The following is an 11,709-nucleotide window of genomic DNA, read 5'->3' as shown; positions in this document are numbered from 1 at the left end:
TTCAGGAGGAGGGGTTTCGCTTTTGATGTGCGGGCTTGCCTGTTGCACAGGGCGCAGGGCGCATTTCTCAAGGGGCCCCTTTAACGGTCTCAGGAGCAGTCACGGTGGGGAGGCGGCTCTGTGCCCGGTTGAGGGCAGTGAGGAGAGCTCTCGTCAGTCCCCCGGGCCCCAGGTCACTAGGAGGACATGCCAAACTTTCACCCCTTTTATGTTTATTGACTCCTCACTCTGTGGAAGAGCTGGGAGCTCGCAGGGAATTTACTTTTCCTCCAGGACGGGGGGAAGGCCTAGAAAACAGAGGATGGGTGGAAAGAAAGAGGAGGTGACTATGAGGGGACAAGGTGGGTCCCGTCACCCACAGAAAGCTGTCCTGTGTCCATCACCAAGCCTAGCTCACGCATTGGGAAAGGGATGGAGCAGTAAGTGGGAGAATGGGGGGATCCTCCAAGAGCTCCCATCCTGGCCCTGGTCCCTGGAGCCAGTCTTATTCTGCAGACCACCCCCCTTTTTTTTTTTCTGAAGTTGGAAACGGGAGGCAGTCAGACAGACTCCCTCATGCGCCCAACCGGGATCCACCCGGCATGCCCACCTGGGGGCGATGCTCTGCCCATCTGGGGCGTCGCTCTGTTGCAACCAGAGGCATTCTAGCACCTGAGGCAGAGGTCATAGAGCCATCCTCAGCACCCGGGCCAACTTTGCTCCAATGGTGCCTTGGCTGCGGGAGGGGAAGAGAGAGACAGAGAGGAAGGAGAGGGGGAGGGGTGGAGAAGCAGATGGACGCCTCTCCTGTGTGCCCTGGCCAGGAATTGAACCCGGGACTCCTGCACGCCAGGCCGATGCTCTACCACTGAGCCATCCAGCCAGGGCCCAGACCCCATTTTTTTAAGCAACAGGAGGGGAGCTAAAGAGACAGACTCCCACATGTGCCCTGACCGAGATCCACCCAGCAACCCCCATCTGGGGCTGATGCTCAAATCAACTGAGCTATCTTCAGTGCCCAGGGCCGATGCTCTGACCAATCGAGCCACTGGCTGCAGGAGGGGAAGAGAGAAAGAAGGGGGGAGAGGGAGGAGAAGAGAAACAGATGGTCACTTCTCCTGTGTGCCCTGACCGGGGATTGAACCCAGATGCCCACATGTCAGGCTGACGCTCTATTCACTGAGCCAACTGGCCAGGGCCTGCAGGCCCCATTTTTTTAAAGTCCCCCAGACATTGAGTCTTCTGCAGATCCTGCAGTCTTGGGCTGAAGTGCTACCCACCAGGATGGGAGTGGCTAGCCCACCCACCCCTTCTCTGTCCCCAGGCCCCTCAAGAAGCTTCCCTAGGACCAGGGCTGTCATCAATAGACCCAGCTATCTGACCCCAGTGTGGGTGGCCCACAGGGCATGCTCGAGATCCTCTCCCAGGCCTCCATCTTGGATCTGGGGGACTTACCCTTTCTTCATTTTCTCTTATGTTAGCCTGAAGGCTCACCGCTCTAGGGGAAGGTCTGGGTCACTTATAGAGTCCTGGTTTGTGGGACTTTTAATGCTAAAATGGGGTCAGTTCTGAGAAAACTAGAATGATCGGTCACCTTAGTGGCATTCTCCCCCCAAACCTCCCGAGGGACCTGCAGGCGGGCCCCACACACCTAACTCTATGCCCCCCATCTCCTGTGCCCCTGTGCTCCGGGAAAGACCCCATTATTTTGTTTCCTGTTGTGTTTCAGACCAAGCTCCCATGCGTCCTGAGGTGCCATACCCCCAACCCCTACCCCAGGCCCTTGGTCCCTCCCTCCTCGGGTCCCACGAGCTCCTGTTCACCCGACCTCTCCACCCGGGGGTGGCAGACACGCTGACCCCATTCCAGTTGATGCATGAGGCCCCAGAGCACCCCTGAACTCAGGGCCAGAGGCACTTCCCCAGACAGAGCAGGGAAAATGCAACATGGGGCTGCCGCCTCCGAGCCGGGACCCAGGCGACTATCCCCAGACCCTCAGAGCCCCGCACCCACCCCAGAGTCTCCCACCCCGAGCGTCACAGGCTCACACTCTCTTCATGTAAACATCTTAATAACATCTTTAATGCTCTCACATGAGTGTGCTGGGAGTTAGATTACAGCTGCTGTGTACCCTAAAGCACCACAGCCCTCCAGTGCTTCAAGTGATCACTATTTATATCATCCAGAGGAGAGAATACATCCAGAGCCTTCCCCATGGGGGCCGCCTAGGCCCGCACATCCTGGCACCTGGAATTTGCCCAATGAAAGATTTGTACATGCTGCCCCCACGTCCCCTCCAACCAGTGGAGGTCAGCAGAGGTCAGCAGAGGTGGCGAGAGGGCCCAGGGGCATGCTTCTGTGTGTGTTTGGATGTACGGCGCACCCAGTGGAGAAAAGGTGCCCAGCTCCTGGGGTCTGGCTTGGCGCAATGCCTTTCCCGGATGCCCCAGACTGGCAGAATTCCTGAGGGGTATGGGATGGGTGGACAATGGGTGGGTGGCAGTATGATCAAAAAACAGGCTAGCTTTCTTCGATCTGTTTCCCGAGAGGCGATCCCCACCCCGTTTCAGGCAGTCAGAACATGCCCCACTAGCCCGCAGCCTGTGACCACGGCTCTCAGACTAACAGCCCCTCCCCCCAGCCCCAGTTCCCCAATATACAGCAAGACAGGGAACCACTTGCAGAAGCAGGGCCCCTGGCTTTTAGAGCCCAGTGAGGAGATGTGGGGGGCAGCTGCACCCTCACCTTCTTCTTCCCTCTGCCTTCAGTCCCTAGCACTGAAGGCAGAGCTGGCCTACCCCATGCTCCACACACCCTCGGGTGTTGGGTGACTTGAGGGCGGAGCCAATGCACAGGGTCTGCATCCTGCCCCCCCCCCCCCCCGCAGTACTGGGACCGGCACACGTCTGTGCATGGGCACGGTCACGCACATGCACGAGCCCTTTCAGCGGGACTGGGCACTGCCTCTGTGCCCCCACTTCCACTCCCGTTCCCCTACTTCCCTTCCCCCCGGGCTTCTGTCCTTGTTTGGGCCCAGCCAACAGCAGTCTGCAGGGACGGGGTGACTGGGAGACCTCATGGGCACTCTGCACATGGACCTTCTTTGGGGATGAGTAGCCCTCCCCCTGGCACCCTCGCCCACCGGGCAGTTTCTGCTCCGTCCCAGGGTGCCACCGCACTGTCCCAGAGACCTGGGTGGCCACCTCTCCCACCCCCAAGGAGGCTCCAGACTCCAAAGACGGGTCTCTCCCTATACTCCTCCCCTCCCCTCCCAAGTCTCCCCCACTTCCTCCCTGTGAGAGGAGCAGACCCCGATGTGGGGGGTCTGGCCGGGACACAAGGAAACCAGCAGTGGCTCTCGGCTTTCCTGACAGGGTGAATGCCCCCATGCTAGGACCCTCACATTATGGGATGCCAGTGGCCAGATGCCCAGCCTGGAGAGTCAGCAGGTGGGGCCTCGGAACTGCTGGGGCCTCAGCAGGGCAGGTCCTGAGTGTAGGCAGCTCTGTGGGTATTGAGGCAGGTGTTTTCATCACAGGTCCAGGCCTGTCCCGGGGTCATTCACGCGTGGATGGCATTGGCTACGTCGGTGAATACCAGCCGGCTGGGCCTTTGCAGTGGGCCCTGAGATGGGAGAGTGGTCTGCAGAGAGACAGTTGGGGACATCAGGGAACTTGACCAAGGCCACGCACTCTCTGGCCCCGCCGCCTCCACCCTCACTTCCTGCTTGCGCTTGGCACCAGCTGTGCCCTCTGCCTGGAGTGCTCGCCTTGCAAGCCAGCCCGGAAACCCAACCTGGCTCAGATGGCTCCTCCCCCCACAGCCACCCCCAGCTTGCTTGCCCGGGCAACACTTACCCAGTGGGCCCCGGGGCTGCATTAATTATGCATGCATCATGTCTCCCAGCTGAGCAGGGTTCACCTCTGCAACCCCAGCCCCAGCACAGGGCTGCCACAAGAGAGGCGCACAGAAAACCACTGTCAAACGGTCAGTAGTACCACGGCCTGGCAGGACCAAGGTTCTCAGCCCAATTTCTTGACTGTCCCGAAGGGCAGCCTGTCCTGATCTAGGTGACACAGGACTGGTGGCAAAACCAGGGGTCTCTGGATTCCCAACCTGGCTTTCCCTGAGTCCAGTCTCCTAATTCTGCCTCTAGTAGGGCCAGACCCCTCCCCAACACCTCCAGTAACCTATGGGGTCAAGGGAAGGAGGGAGGGCTTCATGGGTCAGGGGGAGGCCAGGCCTCCTCATGGTGCTCTGCCCTTGGGGTTTGGGGTACTGATGGCAAGTGGCGCTGTAGCCAATCACTCTGGCGGAATGATCACACAGGTACCCAAACCTTTGGACACAGGAGGCGAGTTTAGCTGGACCTCTACCTGCCTGGGGTCTGTCAGTTAGGAGGACCCCATCAGTCTACTCAGAGGTTCCACTGCCCAAGTGACCCAAACCACCACCCACTCAGGACCACGGGCTGTCAAAGAGCAGAGAAACCCAGGGGCTCAGCCCCATCCACTCCGGAAGTCCACTCCTGCCTTCTGCTTTCCTCGCTAGTACATGGGGCACATGAGGAAAGAACTAGGATTGTCATTTGCAGATGAGAAGACTGAGGCTCAGAGCAGCCCATGGGCTCCAACATCACCAGGTTATTGGGGCAAAGCCTGGCTGGATCCCAGGGCTATCCTGGCCTGGCCTTGCAGCATGGGTCTGTGGGTGGCCCCAGAGCAATTACCAATTTCTAAACAAACCTGATAAAACCCATATCCCTCAACAGCTGCCACCTGACATGGCAGGCACTGTAACGCTGCATGAGGAAGGGGGCGGAAGAGTCGCGAACAGGCTGCTGGCTGGGGGATGCGGCGGGAGCCTGCGCAGTGCCCACCTTGCTTTGCAGCGCCTGCGTAGAGGCGGCGTCCCGCCCGTGCTCCAGCAGCTCCTGCTCTAGTTCATCTTGTTCCTCTGTGGGGTCGAAGTTGTACATGGGCATGAGCTGGTGGCGTAGCTTCTCCAGCCTGGGGGATGGGGAGGTGCAGAGGTTGCCTGGGGCAGGGCAGGCCCTTTCCCTCCCACCCCTGTCCCCTGCTGGCTGACCAGCTGAGCCATAGCACACAATCATGTTTAGGAACTTAAGATTTTCCCTGGGATTCATAGAAGCCATTTTTGTACCAGTTCTACCTCTAAGATTGGGTGACCTGGGAGGGACAGTGACAGAGCTGTCTGCCATCTCTGGGGGTCCATGGGGACTGGTTAGGCCAGGGCTTTGTGTAAGCCACAGCCTATGGCCAGCTGGGGCGAGGGGAGGGGAGTTGGTGGCAATGAGCTTGGGGCAGCAGGGCAAGGGTGGCGGGGCAGCTGGTTGGAAGTAATCCCAACGTCCTCCTCTCCTCCCCACCCACCCCCAATCCCAGGGTCACACCTGTGTGCCCAGTGTGTAAGATTCTAGGGAGTGGGGCTCAACCTTCCTCAAGAGAAAGGGGCCACCCTCCACCCTGAGTAAGCGGAAGAGGTCCTGACTCCCTGCCCAGGGATAGGGGTGATGCGGGGGAGGGCTCTCCTTTCCCTCCTACATCGCCTGGGGCCCAGCACCACCCATACGCTGGAGTTCCGGGAGGCAGCTGGGGCGTTACCTCTTCTTCTTCCTGATGTACAAAACCTGCAAGAGAAGGAGCAGCATCAAATGGCCAGGAAGAGAGGCCCTGATTAACACAGTAGTCCCTTGGGACAGGGCACAAGCTGAGACTGATGAATGGGAGACTGTGGGTCCCCAAGTCCTAGGGACCCCATCCCAGGGACATATACATCCTGCATTTGTGCCTCCCTTTGAGGTGTATTAGATTTTTTAAAATTATTATTATTTTTTAGTGAGAGAAAGGCTGGGGAGGGAGTAGAGACAGGAAGGGAGAGAGATGAGAAGCATCCACTCAGTTGCACTTTAGTTGTGCATTGATTACTTCACATATGTGACTTGACTGGGGGACTTCAGCTGAGCCAGTGATCCCTTACTCAAGCCAGCAATCTTAGGTTCAAGCCAGCGACCCTAGGCTTCAAGCCAATGACCTTGGGCTCAAGCCAGCGACACTGCTCAAGCCGGTGAGCCTGCACTCAAGCCGGCGACCCTGTGCTCAAGCCGGTGAGCCTGCACTCAAGCCGGCGACCCTGTGCTCAAGCTGGTGAGCCTGCACTCAAGCCGGCGACCCTGTGCTCAAGCTGGTGAGCCTGCACTGAGCCTGCACTCAAGCCGGCGACCCTGTGCTCAAGCTGGTGAGCCTGCACTGAGCCTGCACTCAAGCCGGCGACCCTGTGCTCAAGCTGGTGAGCCTGCACTCAAGCCGGCGACACTGTGCTCAAGCTGGTGAGCCTGCACTCAAGCCGGCGACACTGTGCTCAAGCTGGTGAGCCTGCACTGAGCCTGCACTCAAGCCAGTGGAGGTGTATCAGATTCTGACAATGCCCTTGAGGTGCCCAGCCTGGGAAGACCACATAGTCAAGTCCGGCCTGGGTGCTGTGGCTCTACCTCTGCCCATTACTGACGGAGGCCCCAGGCACTTAGCACTTGCCTGGGACTCCTCAGAGCTGCAGGGGTGGGGGGCTCTTCAGCACACTCCTCCTCTCAACTCTCCCAAAGTCCAAAGACATAAATGGGCAAAAAGAACAGGAGATAGGCAGTGGTTCTAGGCAAGGCTCTGGGCTGGGTTCCTGGGATCTCCAAGGGAGTCTGGTGGTCCTCAGTTGACAGAGGATGGGCAGAGGGCCTGAGACCCTTATACCCACCCAGATTACACTCCAGTACTCTGATGCTGGAGGAATGGAAGAAGGCTCCTGGGTCCTAAACCCCATTGTACAGCCTTGAAGATAAAGGTCTACACAGCCTGAGAGAACATCCAAGACCTGAGAGCTCTGGGCTGGAGCAGAAAGTCTTGGCACAAAGCACCGAAAAGAGGGAGGCAGGAAGTGACCACCGGGAAGGCACTCCAGGGACCTTTGCCACCACCTTGCTGTTCCCTAAGCTGGCTGTTTCTGACCACCAGGAGCATAATTTTCTGCCTTAGGGATAGCCACGTCTCTAGAGTCTGTCCCAAACCCTCTGTGGCTCTATACCCTTTGGGGCCCATTCATAGCTTGAATCTGGTTTGGTTTCCAGCCTGGTCTGGAGTTCCTTCTGTTGCTCGCTCCTGGGTGGCCCCAAAGGCCTAAGAAAAACCCAGGTGCCCCTTGCACCTCCTAATCCCCTGGGGGGGGGGGTCACATGTGCGTGGTGCCGTTTCCTCTTCTGTGCGTCAATGAAACAGGAGGTCCAGGTCTCTGGCCCAGCCCCAGCACCCTAAACGCTCTACCTCTCAGCCCTGCCCCACACCTTCCTCCGGGCCCTGTGGCCCTGTGATACAGAAGGGTCTCCAAGAGAGGCCAGAACCTTATCTCCATGCCTTTCCCCTGCTGTCTCCTCTGCTCCAACTCCGGATACCTCCCCTGCCACATACTTCCCCTCCCCTCAGTGTCCAGCAGTAGCCCCACCTCCTCTAGGAAGCCCATCGCCACCATTTCTCCTGTGAGAGACACACAGCCTGGCACTGATTTGCTCTTCCTTGTACCCAGCATGGCCCAGCTGGGGCTGGCATGAGGGGACAGGAAGCGGCACTCGGCACCTGCCCCCTGGCGCCCAGGAGCGGCTTCCTTCCCTCTGGTGTCTTTGCCCCATAACCTCCCTCCCTCTCTGCGTTTGGCAAGAGGGCTGGTCACTCTGGCCCCTCAAATGTTCCTCCAGAACCTAGAGTAAGGGAGTCCTCCCAAGTTCCTGGGGGGAAAAACCTTTCGTGGAGGACGACAAGGGCAGATTCTAGGCCCTGCTCGGCCCCTGAGGGTCGGGTGTCTCAGTCTGTTAAACCACCGCAGGGGTTCCCAGGGGAAACACTGGCATCCTGCCCCGCCCTGCCCTGGGAGACTGCGCAGGCCCTGGCCTCCCTCTGTGTGGCATCCTGGCCCTGCTTGCCGGCCAGCCGTTACTCTCTGGCACTGATCCGGAGCCCGTGGGGCCCATATGGCGACTCTGGTTTAACAGCAGCTCCAACCAGGCCATGGATGGACCATCCACAGCCCGTTTGTAAGAGCAACATGTTCCTGAGCTAAGGCCAGCCATCAGAGCCTGCGAGGGGCAACAGGCAGAATGCCACTATTGCCAGACCCGCTGGGGGACCACAGGAGCACCCACACACTTCCTGGTCTCAGCCTGCACAATCTCTAGTGATCCCTCAGTGACATTCTGAGGGTCCATGTATCATCCTAGCGGAAAAACTCCTTTCTTCAGGTGTGGACACCAGATCTGGAAGGATCCTATTCTCTAGCAGGGGACACCTGCAGCCCTTGTCTTGTTGTCTTCTCAACTCTGCCTGTCTTGTGACACTGGGCCTAGGCCTCCACATTGAGGTCTTAGCTCTAATGTTGCCTCCTCAGTTGTCCCTCACCAGCCAGCCTAGAAAGTCTCCCCACCCCATCCAATTCCCCAGCCCAGTCCCTATGGGCTTCTGTTGGCACCTTGGTTTTATGTCTTTCACTCCACATAAGAACCACAGAGCAGGACCTTGTCTCCCTAGTGCATAGGATCCTGAAGGCTTGACCTAGGGCAGATGCCCATTAAATAACTCTCAAGTGAATGAATGAATGAATGAACACGGCCAGTGGTCTGCCATTCCCAGACTCCACAGCTGATGATTTATCCCAGCGACCTCTGGCCCTTACTCCTAATGCACCCCCACACTGGTCTGCCTCGCTATTCTGCTTGCTGCTCATAGAAACTTCTGCCTGCCTCCAAACTTGTGCCCACCAGGAACCTCCACCTGGAAAACACCCTCCTCCCCAACTCCTATGTGGCCTTCATGCCCCAACTCAAAACACAATGTATCTCTCAGAATCTTCTCTGGCTCTTCCAACTGGAGGCAGCCTCTGGTCTCTGGGCCCCAGTGGACAAATCCCTGGGGAAGGGGAGGATTATATTATCATTAACAGACAACAGTCTTTGATTAGAATCTCTAAAATCTAAACACTGACCACCCGCCTCCAACCGAAGGCCCCAGCCTGCCCCAGCTCTCACCATAGCCACAGCCAGGCCAATCACTGTGATGATCCCGAAGGACAGAAGCATTGTGCCCACGCCGGCTGTGCCACTACCCACATCAGGCATTCTGGTATCATTAAAGCTGGTAGCTTCTGGGCTGAGGGTGGAGGTCTCCGAGGCTGCCCCATCTGTGGCAGGCTCGAGGTCAGGCTCAGAGGTGGGTGGGCGGGTGCTGAACCAGCCCCTAGCAGACAGGATCCTGGAGTTCATGCTGATGCTGAGAGACTGTCGATGGTCAGTCAACCTGCCCACTCACTTCTGACATCAGGAGTGTCCCAGCCCGTGGCCCTGCTATCCATTCAGGTGGCCACCTCCTTGGACAAAGGGAGCTCCCTGCTTCCCTGGATGCTAGAAAGGAAAAAGGAAAATATATGAAGCTGAGGAAGGGACCTGGTGGTGAAACAAAGCCCCCTATGTGCTGAAGGTACTAGGGAAATACAAGCTGGAGAGCAAGGGCAAGTTCAGGGGACGTCAGGACACGTGCTTTATATATCTACAGTTGCCATGTGGATCTAGGAGCGTGAAAGTGAGGCCTGACCCTCTTTGCGGGTAAGATGACCATAGTGAGCATACTTGGAAGGCGTGAAAGGTAGCGGGGAGGTTTGAAAGAAAGAGTGTCTCTGCTGCATAATATCCTACCCCACCCCTTCCTCTCCACACTCCCCACCTCCTCTCTCCCTGTCCCCTACATCCCTCAACTTCTCCTGTTTGGAGAGAGAGAAAAAATAATGTAGCTTTTTCCTTTTCTGGAGGGAAACACTTGCCCAAGAGTCAGACAGGCCTGTCTTTGAATTATAGCTCAGCCACTTATCTGGAGTGATTCTAGACACGTCACTCCACCTCTCTGTGTCTGTTTCTCTGAATCTAAAGTGGAGATTTTGAGAACACCTCCCTCACAGGTTCAAAGGGTCACAGAAATGTCAGAATGAACCAGTCCCTAGAAAAAACTGAGCTCAGCACAACCCTCGTCCATGGTAAGCACCCAGTAAATATTAAATCTTCTTCCCCTGGCCAACACACTTGGGAAAAGGGAGTCACAGAAGCCCCAGCACCCAGTGGTCTAGGCTGTGCTTGGAATGGGGGCAGGGACAGGTATGTGGAGACCAGAAGACAGGAGAGAAAGGCTAAGGACAGGCCATCTGGCAGGGCTTCTCTGCAGGCTCTTGGGGTCACTGGAGCCCTCTACAGGGGAGCTAGTGGCTGCCAGGGACAGGGAGAACAGCAAGGGGAGTGAATCTTCTGAGAAAGGGGTGGCACTTTCACTCGCTCTGAGGCGCCTTCTCCGCCTCACCCTCCTCCCTTGAGAGCAGAGGGTGGGAGGGGTGTCCAGCCCTGGATGTGGCTTAGGTTTCCCCAGGGCAGAGGGCCTGGGTAAGGCAGGGTGGGAAGGGGTCCCAGCCAAGCTGCTGGGCACCCTAGGGAGAGGAGAAATATAAGGTACACATGCCTTCCTGTGCCTGCTCATGGGTATATATGTGGGGTGCCTCCCAGAGCAGGTGCATGGGTGCGTGTGAGGTCCCTCCCGCTAGGCTGGGAAGGTCAGGAGTCCCAGGTTCTTTCTTGGCTCTGCCACTGGCCCCAGGAGTGACCTTGAACCAGACCCTTAACTCATGCTCTGGGGCTCTTTTACTTCTGTCTCCAGAAGGAGAGAAAAGGCCCTTGTTCATTACTGTCCGGGACTGCCTCAGAGTCCAAAGGGCAAGAAAAGGAAACCGGGATGAAAGGGGTCGACCCCGGGACCACCGAGAACCCGCATACCATTCTCCCCCAGGTTCCTCCATCCTCCCTGACCCAATCTCCATCCCTGCCTCCGCGACCCTGATTCCTCCATTCTTGCACAGAGGAGGCGACCTCAGCACTTACTTAATCCTCTCCGGAACGCAGAGCTCAGCCTGGGGTGGTGGCGAGAGGCAGGAGGACCGGACGGGAGGAACACCCCCGGCCCGAGGTGACGGACAATGGGGCCGAGTCAAGGTCCACCTCCCTGTACGCTCCGAGCCCGGGCTGGGCCCACTCCGCCGCACCACCTGCAATCGCGATCGTCGGCTCTGCCAGCCTGGCCGGGACAAGCAGGGCCGGGACCCACCGAGGTGGTGGGGCGGAGGCGAGCAGCTCGCGGGTCTGTGACGCTCCAGCGCCTCTCCTTCTGTCGGCTCCGCGCCCCTGGACCCCGATTGGCTGTTAGGACCAAAGCCCGCCCGGCATTGGCCCGCTCGCCTGTCGCTCGGATCCGGCACCGCCCCCAGCGGGAGCGTGGAGCTAGTTCTTGGACATCACCTCTCACTCTCCGTGGCCTCTGCAGGAGTCACTGGGACATCGTGGGTGACCAGGCCTACCTGGGTCAGAACTCGGGCCCCGGGCTAGCCCGGCTCCAACTCCACCAAGACAGACTCGCGCTCTCATAACGCAGGCGGACGCTGCAGGCTTGGGGGAAAGCCTTGGACTGGGAGTTACTGAGGCTACATTGAATTCTGGTTCGACCCTGTCCTGGCTTTGTGACCTAGAACAAGATGCTTCTTTTCCCTGGGTCTCAGATTCCAGCTCAGATGGGTCCTGGTGTGAGGGCCCTTGGTAAACGACACCCACCCCGGGTACAAATGGGGTATCTTCAGAGAAGTTGGTAG

At 58.1% G+C, this 11,709-nt stretch overlaps 1 protein-coding gene across 2 annotated transcripts; it reads right to left on the bottom strand.

The window, feature by feature from the left end:
- Positions 1 to 2,039: 2,039 nt before the first annotated feature.
- Positions 2,040 to 11,207, bottom strand: C10H3orf18 (chromosome 10 C3orf18 homolog). Of its 2 annotated transcripts, XM_066244587.1 has the most exons (6): positions 10,949 to 11,207; positions 9,062 to 9,433; positions 5,604 to 5,629; positions 4,859 to 4,988; positions 3,837 to 3,927; positions 2,040 to 3,621 (listed from the first exon to the last, which is right to left on the bottom strand). In XM_066244587.1, the coding sequence occupies exons 2-5, from the start codon at positions 9,293 to 9,295 to the stop codon at positions 3,862 to 3,864; spliced, it is 456 nt and encodes a 151-aa protein (XP_066100684.1). In that variant the 5' UTR covers positions 9,296 to 9,433; positions 10,949 to 11,207; the 3' UTR covers positions 2,040 to 3,621; positions 3,837 to 3,861. The 2 variants fall into 2 exon arrangements, with proteins under 2 accessions (XP_066100684.1, XP_066100683.1); XM_066244586.1 differs by lacking the exon at positions 3,837 to 3,927 and having other exon boundaries at positions 10,949 to 11,201.
- Between the last annotated feature and the right edge of the window lie 502 nt (positions 11,208 to 11,709).

Source organism: Saccopteryx bilineata, chromosome 10 (assembly GCF_036850765.1).
Source record: "Saccopteryx bilineata isolate mSacBil1 chromosome 10, mSacBil1_pri_phased_curated, whole genome shotgun sequence".
Lineage (NCBI taxonomy): Eukaryota > Metazoa > Chordata > Mammalia > Chiroptera > Emballonuridae > Saccopteryx > Saccopteryx bilineata.
The sequence above is the reverse complement of the archived record's forward strand: the minus strand, read 5'-3'. Positions and strand labels throughout refer to the sequence as shown.

Coding starts and splice junctions, on each gene's coding strand:
- C10H3orf18 (XM_066244586.1), bottom strand. CDS start 9,295: ATGAACTCCAGGATCCTGTCTGCTAGGGGCTGGTTCAGCACCCGCCCA. Junction 5,630..9,061: donor TTGGCCTGGCTGTGGCTATG/GTGAGAGCTGGG, acceptor CTTCTCTTGCAG/GTTTTGTACATCAGGAAGAA. Junction 4,989..5,603: donor TACATCAGGAAGAAGAAGAG/GTAACGCCCCAG, acceptor CCCATCCCCCAG/GCTGGAGAAGCTACGCCACC.